This window comes from Ochotona princeps, chromosome 27 (assembly GCF_030435755.1).
Source record: "Ochotona princeps isolate mOchPri1 chromosome 27, mOchPri1.hap1, whole genome shotgun sequence".
NCBI classification, from domain to species: domain Eukaryota; kingdom Metazoa; phylum Chordata; class Mammalia; order Lagomorpha; family Ochotonidae; genus Ochotona; species Ochotona princeps.
The window spans coordinates 21,793,997-21,813,588 of NC_080858.1; the positions used below are offsets into that span (position 1 = coordinate 21,793,997).

General features: G+C 51.3%; 1 protein-coding gene across 1 annotated transcript; it reads left to right on the forward strand.

Annotated features, from left to right (window-relative positions):
- Positions 1-15,105: 15,105 nt before the first annotated feature.
- CD27 (CD27 molecule) lies at positions 15,106-19,509 on the forward strand. Its single transcript, XM_004596455.2, has 6 exons — positions 15,106-15,557; positions 15,767-15,898; positions 17,910-18,089; positions 18,285-18,374; positions 18,542-18,661; positions 18,902-19,509. The coding sequence occupies exons 1-6, from the start codon at positions 15,422-15,424 to the stop codon at positions 19,024-19,026; spliced, it is 783 nt and encodes a 260-aa protein (XP_004596512.2). The 5' UTR covers positions 15,106-15,421; the 3' UTR covers positions 19,027-19,509.
- Positions 19,510-19,592: the final 83 nt, after the last annotated feature.

Sequence of the window (19,592 nt, forward strand, 5' to 3'; positions counted from 1 at the left end):
TTATTTATTTATTTTTTTATTTATTTATAAAAAATTTATTTATTTTTTACTTATACAGAGAGAAAGAGAGACAGAGAGGAAGATCTTCTGTCTGTTGATTCACTCCCACAAGCAGCCCCAGTGGCTGGAGCTGAGCCAATCTGAAGCCAGGAGGCAGGAGCTTCTTCCGGGTCTCCCACGCGGGTGCAGGATCCTAAGGCTTTGGGCTGTCCTCAACTGCTTTCCCAGGCCACAAGCAGAGAGCTGGATGGGAAGTGGAGCTGCCGGGATTAGAACCGGCGCCCATATGGGATCCCGGGGCTTTCAAGGCGAGGACTTTAGCCACTAGGCCACGCCGCCGGGCCCGGGCGCCAGTTTTAATTCTGGCAGCTCCACTTCCATCCAGCTCCCTGCTTGTGGCCTGGGAAAGCAGTTGAGGACGGCCCAATGCATTGGGACACTGCACCCACGTGGGAGACCCGGAAGAGGTTCCAGGTTCCCGGCTTCGGATCGGCGCGCATCGGCCCGTTGCGGCTCACTTGGGGAGTGAATCATCGGACGGAAGATCTTCCTCTCTGTCTCTCCTCTGTATATATCTGGCTGTAATAAAAATGAATAAATCTTTAAAAAAAAAAAATGTAAGAATCTAGTCTGGGAATACCTCAAAGTATCTTTGGAGATCTCCCCAATCGAATTGCTGGACTCAGAACTCTAACCAAGAAAAGACAGAAGACAGAACGGGACAGTCATTCATCTCAGCTATATGTTGGCAGCAAATTATGGGGCAAACGGAGACTTTATGATGGACCATGTCAATCAGTGGACGACCTCATCAAGCGAAACTGGCAGCGATTCATAACTGGAGAACTATTAGCACCACTTGGGCACATATCTCGGAGCATGCCCCACATCCGGGACTTGGGGTGGGCGGGAAACCGGGTGGGGCTTCTCCCTCAATGTCCCCCTTTACCTCAGATGCATGATGGAAACAATATGGACATAATGGCATTGCCCACTTTCCTATCCCCCTGAACCTTTTTTTTCTTTTTTTCTTTTTTTTTTCCTTCTTTTTCCTTTAACTGTAATTAACTATGTAAAGATTGTCAACAACAATACAATAAAAAAAAAAAAAAAACTGGCGCCCATATAGGATCTCGGCGCATGCAAGGAAAGTCACTAGGTTCTCACGCCAGGCCCTCAATTTTTTTTTTTTAAGTCAACATGCACCAGGAAGTCCTGCCTCTGCTGGGAGTTGGCACAGGATGAGAGAGCTATTAGGTGCTGCTGAAGGAATCTGAGTCACTCAAGTGCCAACTGCCATCTAACTAGTGAAGTCATAGACAGATCCTCTGTGTAGCACTGATACCTCCTGCGGTTTGCAAGCAAGGCTTTCCTGGCCCCCGAAGCAAAGGACAAACAGCCACATGACTGGCAGGGACCATGAAGCTTGGATCAGGAAAATGGGATTTGGGGGGGGGAGGGGAAACAGAGTAGGGAGTTGTAGAGAATCAGGAGTAGACTTCAGAACACTACTGGAGACACAAGGATAAAAAGACACTAGTGGGGGCAGCACTGTGGCAAAACTGGTTAAATCACCACCTGCAATGCCAACATCCCATGTGAGTGCCAGTTCAAGTCCTGGCTGCTTCACGCTGAATCCAGCTCCCTGCTAATGCACCTGGGAAAGCAGCAGAGGATAGTTCAAGGGCTTGGGGCCCTGCACACCTGTGGGAGACCCAGATGAAGCTCCTGGCTCTTGGTGGTTGACTCTTGGCTTTGGCCTTGTCCAGGTCTATCCGTCAAGGCCATTTGTGGAGTGAATCGGTGGATGGAAGATCTCTCTCTTTTCCAAATAAATAAAACAAATCTTCACACACACACACACACGAGTCCTAGGGCAGTAATGGCTAGAGACCCACATCCCACCTTGGACCACCCTGACTCCAGTTTTCTGCTGATGCATGCCAGAGAGGCAGTGTGATGCCTCAAGTCATTGGGTTCCTGACGTTCATCTGGGCAACCTGGATTGAGTTTCTGGCTCCTTGGCCCAGTCCCAGATGCTAAACGTTTAGGGTGGTGAACCAGCAGTTACGAGTTCATTCTCTCTACTATTCAAATAACATATTTATTTTAAAAGTACATTATTGATGGGCATTGCGAAGTGACAGTTGTGAAACTGCTAGCTGGGAGATGCACACCCCACGTTGGTGTGCCTGGGGTTGAGTACCAGGTCTGCCCTCAATACAGCTTCCCGCTGATGTGATGCACCCTGGCTGGCAGAAGATGATGGCTCAGACACTTGAGACCCTGACACCCGTGTGGAAGACCCATATGGAGTTCATGGTTCCTGGCTCTAGCCTGGCCCAGCCCTGGCTGTTGCAGCCATGTAGCCATCTGGGAAGTGAATCCGTAGATAGAAACGTTGTTTCTCTGTCTCTTTTTGCTTTTCAAATAAATAAACTTGAAAAAAATTAAATCCAATTGTAAAAAGATATTTGCCACCAAAGAGGAAATATAAACAGCCAATGACCAGGGAAGGCTCCTCTGTCTCATTGGGAATTGGAAGAACACACACTGAACTGGCAAGGTGCTAGCCAGAAATGGAAAGGCTAACTGGCAAGAGCCATGGCAGAGGGCAGGTGCGGGAGAGGTTCTTTGGGGCTGTCCCCACTAAGCCACAACACCCACTGGTTCGCGTGAGAGTTGGGCTTGGGAGTGAAACTGGCCAAGTGGCTACACCCACCAGTACATGTGTGTGTTAGTGCAGGCGACAGGCTGGATCTGGCCTTGCATCAGCCAGTGCACATGAGATCCAGGTCTGAGGACCTTCCAGATGGGGTTTCTTGGGGGCTTCCCCAACGAGACCACTGTGCTTGATGCCTGACCTCAGGGAAAATCACATAGACATGTGGTCTGTCCCTGGAGCACATGCTACAGGACTGGGCCACTTCAATTGTCAACTCCTGTGCAAGAATAAAGTTTGTATCCAGATGCAAACAGAAGACAAGACAGTAGGTACATCTAAGCCAACAGAAGACTTCGAGTACCTATGCAAAGGATGAAAAGAAGGACAGTTTGAACAACACTCCAGGTCAAGCTCTGCAACAGGCACCCAGGTCTGCATCTACTGAGGTAGACATGATCAGCCAACAGACTCTAGAATTTCTCATCTCTGATGTAATGAAGCTAACAGCTTCTCAGAACAACCAAGACCATTTAAATAATACCCTCAGAACATTATTCTCCCCACCCCCATCGGGGTCTCTAAGGTTTCGTCAGGGGTCTCTACAGTGACATCAAACAACCACTTTGGTGCTCTGGAGCTAATGTAGTCTGTCCACAGGGATAGGAGGAGAACACAGAAACATTTATCTCATCCACCCTCCCCCCTTCTCTGTCCTACTCGAAGGACCACATGGGTCTGCAAACCCCTCACTTTTGTAAGGAATATTAAAATAAAAATATAATAAAATAGAATCAAAAACAAAGAAATGGAAAGCCTGGCAGGATGCAGGGAGTGATGCACCCTCGGTCCATCCTGGTAGGAGTGTGAGTTGGCAGAGCTGCTATGGAGGGCAGCTGGCCAGTGTCTATTAAAGCAAACGCTGCCCACTCCCTGACTCAGCAGTTCCAGGGAACAGAGAGACACCCCCACAGGCACAAGGCAGCTGATCCTGCAACACTGTTTGCATAATGAAGTGTTGGGAAAGCCTAAGTGTTCAGGAATAGAAAGGGGGTTAAGGGCCATTTGGGGAGTAAGCCAGCAGGTGAAAGATATCTAGATCTCTCTCTCTCTCTTTCAATTCTGCCTTTCCAATAAATAAAAATGCCTTTGAAAATAGATAACCAAATAAAAAGGAAAAAGAGAAATGGGGAAGCTCCCTAGAGCAGCAAGACCAGAAAGGGATCGGGAACTAGCACAGGGAGCACAGAGAAGGGCGAGGGCTGAGCGGGAGCAGAGCCAGCACCACATGGGCACTGGGAACTGAACACATCTGCCCAGTGAGTGCCCAGCAGCCTGTGAGCCACTCCTCCTCCTCCTCCACAGAGGAACAATGGCTGTAAACAAGGAGTGATCCCACCAGCCAGAAGCCTGCCTTCAGCTCCCCTGGTTTGGGAGCCTAAGCTGGCTGGAGCAGGCAGATGAGAAAAAGCTAATGATACTAGAAGCCAGGAGTACAAAACCTGGGGCAGGAACCCTGTGTTTCCTGGAGTTAAAAACTGTCTAATGGCCCTTCTTGGTCCTGTCCCTCCTGAGCCAGGAGTAGAGTACAGATTCCAATGCTGGCTCTCTGGGAATCAAGGCCTTGGCTTGTAACAGCTGCTGGTTTATGTCGTTGAGAACACTCTGACCACTGCCAGCTTGCAATTCCAAGCTGGTAAGGTGTAACTGGCCCACTGACGATGGAACAGTTGCACCAGCTGGGGAGTGACTTGCCCTGGGTGGTAGACCTCAGGGAAAAGAAAGGTCATCAAGTGACCCACTGGGACTCACAGTGCTTGGTGCTTGAGACTCCAAGGGAAGTGGAGAGGATCTCACTTCCCTCCTGCCTGCTAAGGAAAGATGATTCACCAGGAAAAAAGAGCAAAGTGGGAAAGACCAAGGGCACAGGAGCTCAGAAGGAGTTCCGTGCAAAACACTTCTGTGTATTCGGAAGAAAGCTCCGAGTGTGAACAACCCACGGAGCAGACAGACGGCATGTGCACGCAGAGCTATCTCAATGCCGTTAGCAGCTCTGCTTGTGGGGGTCTTCCACCCTCTGTTGATTTAGTTCCCGGGTTTACTGGCTGTTCCTTCACCCCCTTAAGACAGGCAGCCTCGAGCACCAATGAAGGGAGAGAAGAGATTTTACTGAGTATCCAACAAAGCAAGCCATGTCACTTATTCACTTACTCTCTTACATTTAATTACCTAAATAAGACACTATCCCCAAACATAAGAAAACTCAATTCACAGAGGTTCTGGTGGGGGTGGGACTATGCACGATGACTGAAGGTGCCGACCTTCAGAATGTCTGGGTTCAAGTCCAGGCTCCTCTAGTTTCCTATGACATTTTCCTGCTAATGTGCACCCTGGAGAGACAACAGATGCTGGCTCAAGTGCACTGCCACTACTGACCCTGAATGAGTTTCCAGCTGCTCCTGGCTTCTACCCGGCCCAGCCCTAGCTGTTGTGGGAAAATTTAGGGAATGAACCAATTGGTGGGAAAGCCGTGTATTTGTGTGTGTGTGTGTGTGTGTGTGTGTGTGTGTGTTTCAAATAAACAAACAAAAAAAAATTCAAACAGAGCATAAACGAGTTTGTGGGAGGGGAAACTCTGGGACCAGCTGGAAACGGTTCGGAGAGTCACACACAAATGCTTGTGGACCATGGCGCTGTCCAGTTCTGAAACCAGGCCCTCTTCCTCCTGTTCCAGAAGGCGTGGGATGGCAGGACCAGCCCTCAGTTCCAGGAATAACTAGGTTCTTGCACCTCCCTCCCTCATTCCCGTAAGTAAAGAACGTCAAGTGTGAGACAAACAGTGGTAGTAAGCAAGGTAGAAAAGGTTAGACAAGCACTGTCTCCCACCGGCTGGATGACAAGCCTTCAGAAGAAGCTGAAAGTACCAACTCTGTACTCAGACCAAGTTTGATATGAGCATAGAGTCTGCTTCCCACCCTTCCTTTTCCCTCTTCTTCTAGGATAGTGTTGGATAAGGACTTTCTTAGTGTGAAGACCATAATATTAGCCCTATCGCAATGACTCAATGGCTAAAATCTTTACTTGTAAGCACTGTTATGCCATATAGGCACTGCCTCTTGTTCTGGTTGTTCCACTTCCCATCCAGCTCGCCGTTTGTGGCCTGGGAAAGCAGTCAAGGATGGCCCAAAGGCGTGGGACCCTGAACCGGCGTGGGAAATCCAGAAGAAGCTCCTGGCTCATGACTTCGGATCTGCTCAGCTCTGGCTGTTGTGGTCACTTGGGGAGTGTACCAGCAGACAGATCTTTCTGTCTCTCCTCTCTGTAAGTCTGTCTTTCCAATAAAAATAAGTAAATCTTTCTAAAAAGAGAAAGAAATTAATGACATTTCTGCCAAGGTTTTTGGGTAGATTTACACAGTTATTCGAAAGGCAGAGTGACAAAGAGAGAGAATCTTCATCTATTAGTTCAATTCCCACAAGCAGACTAAAACTTGGAGCCTACAAGTCCACCCAAGTCTCTCACATGATTGGCAGAGGCCCAAGCACTTGAGTCATCTTCCGCTGCCTTCCCAGAAGCATTAGCAGGAAGGTGGATCAAAAGCATAGCTGTGTTAACTATACCAGTATCCCAGCATAACTGTGTTAACTATACCAGATCCCAGCATAGTTGTGTTAACTATATCAGTATCCCAGCATAGTCGCCAGCAGAACTTTATTTATTTATTTATTTATTTATTTATTTATTTATTTATTTATTTTAAGGCATGTGGAGGGCAAATGCCGGCACACCAACAGACAGGGTCTGGGGACCCGTGTGTAAGCTGTATGGGCCCTGGGTAGGTAGGCAGGGCCCCAGGATGGCATGGCACACCACTGGAGGACCAGGCTTGGGAATCTGCATGCTAGTGGGCATGAGGCCAGGGGAGTCTGTGGATTGCTCAGGGAAGCAGGTCTGGAGATGTGTGGGAGAGAGGACTGCTAAGGCAGAATGTGACAGGTGAGGGATGACTTTTGGGGGACTTCCACCAACCAGGCTACTATACTTGCAGGTGAACGAGGGGGCTGAAACCGGGTGGTTTAGAGGAGGGAAACTGGAGGACCTTTTGGAGCCAAACCAATATACCCACCCACATGGGCTAGTGGCTGAGCTGGGCTAGTGGTATCAACCACCACCCACCAGCACACATGAAAGCCATGGCTGGGAGTGCCTGCCTAGCAGTGCTAGACCACAGTACCCACCAGTGTCAGGACAGAGTGTGGACCATGTTAGAATGTTCCATGACACTAACTAGCTCACAATAGAACCTGGTCTGGGAGTAGATTCTGTGGGGGATCATGGGTTCTTCCCTATAGGACTGCCATACCAGCTGGTTTGTTTGAGGGCTGGGGGTGGTGATAGGCTGAGCTAGGCATGACCATGGAACTTACCAACACTCATGGGCATTGGTGTTGGTAACAGGCTGAGCTGATCCAGATTGTAACACCCACAGGCACACCCAAGAATTGGGTGTGGGCCAGGCTGGTCGCAACATTCACCAACACACACAAAGGCCAAGATGGGGGGCAAACTGTGCCAATTAAGGGCCGGCACGCATGAGATCTAAATCTGGGAGTGGGCCTGGTAGGAGAACTTAGGGAATTGCACTGGTAGGCTGTCACTCCTGCTGGTGAGCACATGAATCAGGGCTGTGTTAGTCAGGTAGGGCAAGGAATATGTGTGGGTTGGCTCTTAGGGGCTGAACGGGCAGGGCCAGGCCAAGCCACAGCACACTGGCATGTGCGGGAGTCAGAATGGCCATGCCAGGCTAGGCTAGCTGTCACACCTACTGGTTTGCATGAAAGTCAGAGAGGGGGGCAGGCTGGGCAGGGCTAGGCTGTAGCACCTACCAGCAAGAGCTGGGACAGAGGGTAAGCCAGATTAGGTCACGCAGTAGCATCTGGCCCATTCTTCAACCCTCCCCACCCTAATCGATGGTCCACATGGGCACACATCCCTCTCAACTATGTAAACATCATAAAAAAATAAAATGAAATATTATTTTTAAAAATTGGGGGTCAGCATTATGCAAAGGGTTAAGCCAGCCCCTGTGCTGCCTGTATCCCACACTGGAGCACTGATTTGAGTTCAGATTGCTCTGCTTCTGATTCAGCTTCCTGCTAATGTGCCTGGGAAGGCAATCAAAGAGGTTCAAATACTTCATTACCTGCCACCCACCTGGGAGACCCTAACAGAGCTTTAGACTCTTGTCTTCCACCTGGCCCAGCCATAGATGGTGTAGGCATCGGGAGAATGAATCAGTGGATAGAAGATCCTTTTCACTCTGTAACTCTGCCTTTCAAATGAATAAATACAAGTTTTAAAAGGAAATAATGACTAAAATCCTCCCAAATTTAATGAGAGGAACATAAACACCTAAGAAATTCAATGAATTCCTAGTAAGATGAACTCAAAGAGGTTCCACACCAAAACACATTAGTCAAATCTTTGAAAGCCAGGACAGAATACTGAAAGAGGAAGAGAGAAGTGACTCATTACAAATAAGGAAGTCTTAACAAGATTATCTACAGATTTCTCAGAAGAAATTTTTGAGCCAATGTATCCCAAAGCACTAAAAGGAAAAGCTATCAACTAAGAATTGCACATATAGCAAAACTTTAAAAAGACAGAAGAAATCAAACCATTTCTAGATGAATAAAACCTAAGGAATTTCATTACTAGACCTGCCCAGCAAGAAATGCGATGCAGTGGGTTAAGCTTCCACCTGAGTCCTGGATGCTCCACTGCTGGTCCAGCTTCCTGATGATGTGCCTCGAGGAAAGCAAAAGACGGAGCAAGTGCTTGGGCCAAGCCTGGCCCATCCTTGGTCACTGAAGCAACTGAAAAGATGAACCAGCAGATGGGAAATCTCTCTCTTTTCTCTCTCTTTCTCTACCTTTCAAATAGTAAATAAACAAATTTTAGAAACTATTTGTTTATTTATTTATATTGTAAAGTCAGATACACAGAGAGGAGAGACAGAGAGGAAGATTTTCCATCCATTGATTCACTGTCTAAGGAGCCTAAACGGCCAGAACTGCTCCGATCCAAATCCAGAAGCCACAGGCTTCTCCCTGGTCTCACACACAGGTGCAGGGTCCCAAGACTTTGGACTGTCCTCTACTGCTTTCCCAGGTCACAAGCAGGGAGCTGGATGGGAAGTGGAGTAGCTGGAATACAAACCAGCGGCCATATGGGATCACAGTGTATGCAAGGTGAAGACTTTAGCCACTGGGCTACTGTGCCGGGACCTAAACAAACCTTTAAACAACAACAACAAAAAAGAGCAAGAGAGAGAGAAAGAGAAAGAACTACTCAAGGAAATCCTTCAGGTTGAAGTGAAAGGATATCTTTGCCAACATCTAGGTGCCTTCCTTCCACTGCTGTTCAGGCGGCCTTGGGGGTCTAGGAACTTGGATGGGGGCTGGTGGAGAAGAGCAGGCCTGGGAACTCCTGCACTTGTTTGGGTCTCAGGCAGGAGGCACGGGAGAGGTGTTCGGGCCCCAGACTGGCATGCTGGCATATTGCGCCGGTGGACTGGGGCTTGGGGACTCATTAACAAGCTTGAGTCCTGGGTGGGAGGAGAGGTAGGGTCCTGGGCCAGCATATGTGCCAGAAGACTGGATCTGGGGCCCGGGTGGGTGGGTAGGGCTCTAAGCCAGCATACCACTCTGCCAAAAGACTGGCTGAGGAACCTATATGCTCACAGGCATGGAGGTTGTGTATTAATCAGGGGAGAGAGTACAGGAAGTATGGCAGGGAGTACCACTGAGGGAGTACTTTACAGGTAAGGAATGACTTCTGGGGGGACTTCTGCCGACAAAGCCACCATACATGCAGGTAAGCAAGGAGGCTAAGACCCAGAGGTTTCAAGAAGGGAAAGTGAAGGATCCTTCTGGGTCAGACCCAAACATACCCGCACACATGGGAGACCAGAACTAGTCAGCATCAACCACTGCCCACTGACACATATGAAAGCTAGGGTTAGGGGGGCCTGCCTAGCAGGGCTAGGCCACAGACCTGCCAGTGAGTGTTGGGGCAGGAGTGGGCCACATTAGGCTGGGCTATGACATTAAATGGCACATGAGAGAACTGGGTCTGAGGGCAGATTCTGTGGGTAATTTGGGGGCTCATCCCTGTGGAACAGTAATACCCCCTGGTTTCCTCAGAGCTGGGGTGGTGACAGTCCAAGCTAGACATGACCACAGAACTCACCAACACTCATGGGAACTGGGTTTGCACACAGGCCACGTGGGCCAAGGCAACAGCACCCACAGGTATATACAGGAATGGGTGTGGGGGAGGGCTGGGATGCAACATCCACCAGCCCTCACAAAGACCAAGAGTGGCAGGGTTGGACTATACTAGGCAGGGGCCTAACACCAGCTGCTGTGTGTAAAATCCTGGTCTGGGAGTAGATCCTGGTCTGGGAGCAGGACTGGGTGCGGGAACATGGGGAACTTCCGTACAAGGCTGTAGCTCCCTCTGGTGAGCAGTTGGGGCTGGGTGTGGGCCAGACCAGGCCAAGGTGCTCCACTTGTCGGCAGGTACGGACGGGGTCTGGTTCCAGGGGTGGACCAGAGTCATACCAAGTTGTAGCACACACTGGTATGCCTGGGAGCCAGGACAGGGTGCGGGTTATGCCGGGCTAGGTTGCCACACCCGCATATTTGCATGAGAACCAGGGATGGGGACAAGCTGGCAGGACTAGGCTGTAGCACTCACCAGTGAGAGTTGGGACTGGGGGCAGGGCGGAACAAGCCAGGCTGCAGCACCTGATGGCAAGGGCCAAGACAGGGAGTAGACCATGCTAGGCTGGGTTAGAGCAACCACTGGCATGCACAAGATCTGTGGCTGGGAGTGGGCCTGATAAAAGAGCTTGGGGAATTCCTCTATCAGGATGCAGCCCCCTTGGCAGCCAAGGCTAGGAGCAGCAGAGATCAGGCCAAGTTACAGTTACACGTGTGGGTTAGGTCTGGGGGTGGGCCAGACTGAGCCAATTCATAACACCTACTGACAGATTTGAGAACCAGAACAGGGTGCAGGATAAGCTGCGTTGGGTGTTGGGCCACAACACTCACCAGTTCACATTAGGGCTTGGACTGGGAGCTGTCCAGGCTGTGCTAGGCTGCAGCACCCACCAGCAAGACCTGGAACTAGGGGAAGGCTGGGCCAAGCCAAGCAATGCCAAGTAAATGCCAAGGTGAGGCAAGCCATGCCAAACTGGGCCACAGCAACCAACACCACTCATAAAACCCTGGGCCAGGGGCAAGCCTGATAGGGAGGTTCCAGGGGCTCCCCTTTTGGGCCACTGCTCTCACTGGTGAGCATGAGAGCTGGGACTGGGGGTGGACTGGGCAAGGTTACAAAGCTCACTGACCTGCATATGAACTGAATTTGGGGGACAGCCAGGCGAGGCTAGGCCACCACAATGCACATGCGACAGCCAAAATAAGTGCAGGATGCTCAGGCCTTGCCACAGTGTCTGATGGCAAGTGCCAGGCCAAGGTGCAAGTCATGTCAGACTAAACCACAGTATCTCCTGGAAAGTGCTAGATCCTGGGCTGAGAATGGGTTTAGTAGGGAAACAGTGGACACTTTACTGGGCTGAAGCTCACACCAGTGAGCATGAGAACTGGGCTGAGTGTGGGCCTGACTGAACAAGGTGACAACATCCGATGGCAAACATGTGGGTTGGGTAGTGAGATCAGTCAGGCTGAGCTAGGCTGAAGCACCTATGGGCGTGTATAAGAGCTTGATGGGATGTGGTACAGAGCAGGCCAGTCTGCACATGCTGGCATGTGTAGGAACCAGGGCGGGAGGCATACCTGGTTGGGGTTATTGGGGGTTGACCTGACTATGCTGCAGTTCCTGCTGGTGTACATAATGGCTGAATGTGTGGTGGGCAGGGTTAGGCTGGGGCACAGCAGCTATTGGTTTGCGTATGAGATGGGGCTGGGGACAGAACTGACCAGGCAACTGCAACCACCATTGTGTGTGTAGGCAGGTGACAGACTGAGCCCAACCCTGCACTGGCTAGCACACACAGGAGTCAAGTCTGGAGTCACCTCGGGAGAGGTCTCTGTGGACCTCCCCAACTGAACTGCTGGATTCAGAACCCCAACCACAGGGAAAATCACAGGATTTGTGGTCTGGCCTTGGAATGCATGTATCAGAACTAGGCCTTAGTTGCTGATGCCTGTGCCGTGGTCAGCATGCCCAGTTGCACATGGACAGCCAGCTCATTGAGACCTGCAGAGGATGTTGAGTGCCATGGCAGAAGATGGAGGGCAGAATAGATTGGACAACTCCCCTGGCCAAGTATTTGACACCAAGTATCTGGTGAATGGAGACTCGAAGGTGGGCTATGTCAGCCAATGGACCTTGGAAAGATTTCTTCAAATTGGAGCAATGAAATTAACAGCATCTCAGAACTATCAAAACCACTGAAGCAGTACCATCAGAACATGTTCCATATCAAGAATCCTGGGATGACATCAGTGGCCAACCCCCTAGCCCCAGGTACTGATGTGGTTTGACTGCTGGGAGCAGCCCATTCCTCTTCCCTCTCGCCCCTCTCCAGATACAGAAGGAAAAAAAAAATTAGAAGCAACTGTCTCATCCACTTTCCTCCATACCTTTCTCAACTATGTAAATATCAAAAATAAAGTAAAATTTTTAAAAAGAGGTGATATTTCCCATAACGTAGGAATGGGGCAGGTCTGTTAGTGACAGGAAAGTCCCCAGGTCCCAAAGTAAATACTCCCTGTGGTGGGAATTCAGGTGCCCCACCTGCGAGTAAAAAGGATATTTTTCTGGTCCTACCCGTTCACAGCTCCCTGCTTGAGGGGCCCCCTGGAGGAGCCCTCAAGAGGGCTGAGGTGGGGGAGGCTAGAGGGTGGAAAAAATGAAGAGAAAGGAAACTGAAGAGTGGATAAAACGAGAACAGAGCTAACAGATGCGACCACGGGGTGTGATGTGGTAGGAGCAGTATATAGATAACCACAAAGACCCTCCATGAAGCAGGCTGTGAAGAAACAAGCCACCCCACCGCTCAGCCGCTGAGGAAGCAGAGTGGGCAGGTGGCCAGCCCATGTGGTCCCAAGATGGGCTCCATTACCCCAGGCCAATCTTTCTGGAAGAAATGGGGACACAGGAGTGCCCCCACACAGGAATCCACATTCCATCCCAAGTGCCCCAGGCCGGAAGCTGAGATGCCCCAAGCTCCCCAGAACCACAGGGAATGGTCCAGCCAAAGAGAAGAAGGAGAGGCCAAGTAGGGTACCAGGTGAGGACAGAGTGTCCGGAGTCTGAAAAGGCAGGCTTGGCATGCAGGTGGCAGCCTAAAGACTTAAAGATAGCGTATGGGATGCCCTGGTACAGAATGTGACCAAGGAGAGATGGACATTGACCCATCATATCCTCTTTTTAAGACTGATTGAAGGGCCCGGTGGCGTGGCCTAGCAGCTAAAGTCCTCGCCTTGAAAGCCCCGGGATCCCATATGGGCACCGGTTCTAATCCCGGCAGCTCCACTTCCCATCCAGCTCCCTGCTTGTGGCCTGGGAAAGCAGTTGAGGACGGCCCAATGCATTGGGACACTGCACCCACGTGGGAGACCCGGAAGAGGTTCCTGGTTCCCGGCATCGGATCGGCGCGCACCGGCTGTTGCGGCTCACTTGGGGAGTGAGTCATCGGAAGGAAGATCTTCCTCTCTGTCTCTCCTCTCTGTATATCTGACTTTGTAATCAAATAAATAAATCTTTAAAAAAAAAAAGACTGATTGAAATATGCGAAAGTCAGAGTTGTGTGTGTGTGTGTGTGGTGGGGTACACAGAGAGAGAGAGAGAGAGAGAGAGAGAGAGAGAGAGAGAGATAGCACTGGTTTACTCACTACATGGCCGCAAAGGACAAAGCTGAGCCAAGTCATAGCCAGGGGTCAGGACCTTTATACAGATATCCCACATAGGTGCAGAGACCCAAGTATGGGACCACCTTCCATTGCTTTCTAGAAGCATCAGCAGGGAGCTAGATCAGAAGTGGAGCAAGGGCCAGCACCATGGCTCAATAGGCTAATCCTCCACTTTCAAGATGCGGCATCCTATATGGGTACTGATTCGTGTCCTGCCCATGCAGACTCTGAAAGGCAGCAGGGATGGCTCAATAAGAAGGGTTTCTGCTACTTCCTGGGAGATGTGAAATGAACACCCCAGTCAAGTTCCAACCCATGCAGGCACTGGGGGAATGAACCGGTGGGTGAGAACTCTCCCTGTCTGGCTCTTTTTCTCTGCCCTTCAAATAAACAACAAAACATATTTTTTAAGATTTATTTATTTTTATTGGAAAGACCAGATTACAAAGAGAAGGAGAGACAGAGAGAAAGGTCCTCCATCTGCTGGTTCACTCCCTAAATGTCACTATGGCCAGAGCTGAGCTGATCTGAAGCCAGGAGCTTCCTCCAGGTTTCTTCATACGCAGGGAGCCAGATGGGAAGTAGAGCAGCCAGGATATGAACCAGCTCCCACATGGGATGCCAGCGCTTGAGGTTGAGGATTAGCCAGTTGAACCAATGCATAGCACCCACTCCAAAAACATATATTTTTCAAGATTTATTTATTTTTATTGGAAAGTCAGATATACAGAGAGGAAGAGAAACAGAGATCTTCCATCTGATGATTCACTCTCCAAGTGACTACAACAACTGGTCCTGTGCCAATCCGAAGCCATGAGCCAGGAACCTCCCACGTAGGTGCAGGATCCCAAGGCCTTGGGCCATCCTCGACTGCTTTCCCAGGCCACAAGCAGGGAGGTGGATGGGAAACAGGGCTGCCGGGATCAGAACTGGAGCCCTTATGGGATTCCAGCACATTCAAGGCAAGGATTTTAGCCACTAGGACACCGCGCCGGGCCACCAAAAATATTTTTCAGATGTTTTAGGGGTGACGCCATGATGTAATAGGCTGAGCATCCCATTGAATACTGGTTCAGATTCCACCATTCTGCTTCCCATCTAGCTCCCTGCGTGTGGCTTGGCAAAGCAGCGGAGGACAACCCAAAGTCTTGGGACCTTGCACCTACGTGAGAGACAAGGAGGAAGCTCCTGGCTCCTGGCTTCAGATCTTCTCAGTTCTGGCCATTGTGGTTATTTGGGGAGTAAACTAGTGATGTAAGATCTTTCTCCCTGTCTCTCCTTCTCTCTGTAAATCTGCCTTCCAAATAAATCTTTTTAAAAATACTTTGTTAATAGTTTGGGGAGCTGGGTCCCCTTTCTTTCTTCATAGTGGTTCTGTCTATGCAATGTTTGGGGAGAGGGAGGCCTTGCAGATGAGTTGGTGAAAGGGTGGGCGACAGTTCAGGACGTGAGTGAGCGAGGCGGGAGACTGAGCACATTCGACATCCTCTTGAGGCGCGGATGGGTCCAAGGCTTCCCCGCTAGCCCAGAAGCGAGCAGAGGCCGGGCTGCTGCGGGAAGGCAGCACTCCGCAGCACGTGCAAAAGGGGAAGGGGTGGAGGTTGTTATTGAGAGGAAAAAAAAATCAGCCACAGCAGAGCTTCAGCTGCCGACAAAGGTTGGCTTGCCACCTGGGGGAACTGGGGCACGAACTGCAGCCACTGCCCAGGAGGTGCCAAGAGGCCCCCCGGTGCCCAGCTGGGGAGGTGCCCGCTACAGAGAGACCCACAGTCAGCGACCAGCACGCAGGACAAGCCCTCCTGGGTCAGGAGCCATGGCGTGGCCCGCTCCCTGCTGGCTGTGCGTGCTGGGGACGCTGGCAAGCCTTTCAGCAACATCAGCCTTGGACGGCTGTCCAGAGGGACAATACCGGGCCCAAGGACAACAGTGCTGCCGGATGTGTGAGCCAGGTGAGATGGGCCACGGTAGGGGCCGGAAAGTGGGGAGGAAGAGCAGGTGTAAGGGAGAGAGAAAAGCATGGGGCAGCCAGACCGCTGCAAGCAAAGAGAGGAATCCCTCCCTCAGCAGCCCAGGGGTGGGGGTGGGGGAGCAGGTGCCGCCTTGGAGAGGGACCTGGAGCAGCCTCCCCTGGCTTTGACTTTGGACCCTGGGCTCCCAGGCACATTCTTGGTGAAGGACTGTGAAGAACACACACAGGCCACGCAGTGTAAGCCATGCATCCCCGGGGTCTCCTTCTCTCCGGACCACCATAGCCGGCCCCACTGTGAGAGCTGCCGCCACTGCAACTCTGGTGAGACGATGGGCAAGGGTGCATGTGTGCCTATGTGATGTGTGTCTGTGTGTACTTGTGGTGTGTGTAAGTACATATGTCTATGTGTGCATGTATGGTATGTCTGCACGCGGAGAGTGTGCTTTGTGTAACGTGCATATCCACATAGGTGGTGTGTGCATGTATGTGGTGTTGCATGTCCGTGGTGCGTATGTACATGTGTGTGGTGTGTATGCACATGTGTGTGATGTGTGTGTGTGTGCTGAGGGCCGAGAAGGAGCGTTTGTGAGCACGGGGATGGTGCAGCTAAGTGTGGATGGGGAGCTGCAGCTCCAGCCCACTTCCAGGTTCTCAGGAAGCAAACAAGGTAAAGAAATGGGGCACCCAGAACATACGGGCGCCGGTTCATGTCTGGCGGCCCAACTTCCCATCCAGCTCTCTGCTTGTAGTCTGGCAAAGCAGTAGAGGATGGCCCAAGTCCTTGGACCTCTGCACCTATGTGGGAGACCCAGAAAGAAGCTTCTGGCACCTGGCTTCAGATCAGCTCAGCTCTGGCCATTGTGGCTATTTGGGGAGTGAATCAGTAGATGGGAAAACTCTCTCTCTCCTTCTCTCTTTAAATCTGCCTTCCTGGAGGGGAAAAAAAGGCCCACTCTCCTAGTGTAACTGACCATTAGCCCTTGTCCCCTCCCGTCCCCACTTAGTAAAGCTTGTATTTTTAAAGCATAGGGTATCTATAATCGAGCAACATTCCAACAAAGCTATTTAGTTTTCTAAAGATTTATTTATCTGATAGACTTAGAGGGTTAAAGAGAGAGAGAGAGGGAGATCTTCCATCTGCTGGTTCACTCTCCAGAGAGCCACAGCAACCTGGGCTGGGCCAGGCCAAAGCCAGGAGCCTCATCTAGAACTCCTACCTGGGTGGGAGGGGTTCACACACTTGGATCATCTTCTATTTGCCCAGGAGTCAGGACTCGAACCAGTGCCCATACACAGGGAGTTACAGGCTGTGGCTTTACCCACTGCACCATAATGCCAGCCCCTCTAGTAAAGTGACAAATATCAGAGGTCTTCGCAGCGCTATTCCTACTTGCTAGCAATGGAAAACTACCCAAATCAGTAGTGGGATGGATCAATCTATTGCAGATGGATCAATCTGCAGTTAGCCTCAACAGCATGAACAGCATTCCCAAAAGACTGGGTAGAAGAATCCAGGCAGGAGGGCAAACATGCTGTGTGATTCCTTCTCTAACATACAAAAGTTGGCAAAAGTCCGGAGTGTAGCTGCCCTCTGGGGCTGGTGCTAGGAAGGCGCACTGCTGGCCATTTTCTCTCTCTTGCCTTGACACTGCCTACACCTGAGTCCAATGTGCAGCAAATCTGTTTTAAAAGATTTGTTTATTTATTTAAAAGGCAGTTATATAGAGACAGAGAGAGAAGAGACTGAGGGAGATTTTCCATCAGTGGGCTTATTCCTCAAATGGCTACATCAGTCAGGGCTGAGCCAGGCTGAAGCCAGAAGCCAGACCTCTCCTCCTGGTCTCCCGCAGGGTGCAAGGGCCCAAGGACCCTGGATCATCCTCTGCTGCTTTCTCCAGACCACCAGTAGGAAACTGGATCAGAAGTAGAGCACTCAGGATACAAATCGGCATTCATGAAGGATGTCAGAGTCACGGCAGTAGCTTCATGTGCTACACCACAACACCGATCCCACAATTTGTATCAGTTCTTCAGCTTTAGACCTTGACCTGTGTACCTTTTATATACATATTATACTTTAATCAAGTTCTTAAATGATCAGTGAGTAACAGAAAATTATGTAAGCAGTTGCCACATTTTCTGAACCCAAAAAATTTCAGTGAAGTCCACCTGTCTTCAGTGACAGTGATGGCAAAGGCATGGGGTGACAGGGAGAGGCAGGCCTTAGGCAGGGGCGGGTGGTGGTCTCCAGAGGTGGGCTGAGGGGCTAACAGGGTAAACCTCACTGGTCTCAGGAGGCCCGAGTGTCCTGCATTCTCCCTCGCTTCTCCAGGTCTTCTCATCCATAACTGCACCATCACCACCAATGCCGAGTGCACCTGCCCCAGTGGCTGGCAGTGCAGGGACAAAGAGTGCACTGAGTGTGATCCTCCTGCACACCGCTCACTGACCACCCAGCCTTCTCAGGACCCAGGCCGACGACAACAGACCACTCACTTACCTTATGCCGAAAGTAGGTACCAGGCAGCCAGCCCTCTGTCGAGTTACTGGGGTAGGGATGAGACCCCACTTCCCCTCCCCCGCATCATGCCCACTCCCCTGGGATTGGGGGTGTGGGGCATCACACCTCATCTAGGACCACAGGCCTTGAGGTCAACAGGCCCTTCGGAGTGCCCTGTGCTACTGCTCACTGTGCCTGTTTCTCTAGGGACGCCAGAGGCCAGGGTAGACAGGCCTGGACAGACTCCAGCTGACCTGCGGCAGCTGCCTGCTCCGGATGTTCCAACCCACCGGCCAGGTAAGTGTTCTTCTGGAACCACACCGGAGCAAAGGGAAAGGAGAGAGAGCCGACCAAAAAGCTCCCTGGAGCAGGAAGAGGTGGGGGAGGGAGAGGACCAGGGAGGCAGGGCAAACTGCAGGGCTGGGCTCTCCCCTTAAACACCTGTACCTGCCTTCCCAACACAGCACACAGGTCCCCTTGCAGTTCAGACTGCGTTCACATTGCTGTCATCTTCTCCGGAATGTTTCTTGTTTTCACCGTGGGTGCAACCCTGCTTCTCCATCAACAGAGAAAATACGGTTCAAGTAAGAGACCAAGCCAGACGCTCAGCCCATTCGCTTGGGCCGCCCTAGAGGCTCCCAAGCTCCATCTTGCCCAGCCCTGCTTCCTACTCCTCTCTTCATTTGCAGCTGGCGACCCCCACCCCTCCACACACACACACACACAACACAGCAGTCCCCCAAGCTTGCCCTCTCTCCTTTGTCTCTCTCCTTCACTCCCTACCCTCTGTGCTAGCCAAGACCGCCCTGATTTTCTTCCTGCAGACAAAGGAGAGGGCGCAGGGGTACCTGCCGAGTCTGGAACCTACAGCTGCCCCAGGGAGGAGGAAGGCAGTGCCATCCCTATCCAAGAGGATTACCGGAAACCAGAGCCTGCTTATTACCCCTGAGCCTGCACTGGGGTGCAGATGGGGGGTGAGAGGGGGCATGAGGGGGGCGGTAGGCTCATCACTGCAAGAAAACCCTCACCTCCACCCCCCCTACCACAGGCCAGCCAGAGAATGAGATGGGGCAGCCTCAGTGTTGGGACCACCCTCTCGCCAGGACCCTTTCTGGTGTAACAGACTGGACCAAGTATGCCTTTTTGAGACTGGCAGTGACAAAGACAGGAGCCCTGGGTATGCCCTGGCCCAGCCAGCTTCGCTCCTGCTGCAAGGCCCTGGCTGCAACATGCACTTGTAGCCTGGAAAGCCTCATGTACTGTTCTTGCTGACCTGCAAAATAAAGTGAGGGACCACCAGCGCTCCAGCTTTCTCTCTGGAAGTCCCAACCTCAGCTGGCAGCCTCTCCTGGTCTCTACAGGAAGACCAGCGGTCTAAGGGAGGAGACTTCTCCCTCTAATCTGCACTGGGACCGACCAAGGGGAAGAGGAGGGGAAAGTGGTGGGGCGGGGCAGGTGCACGGCCACTGCCTGAAACTGACGGGTCCCCCAGGGCTACCCAGGATCCTGCTTTGG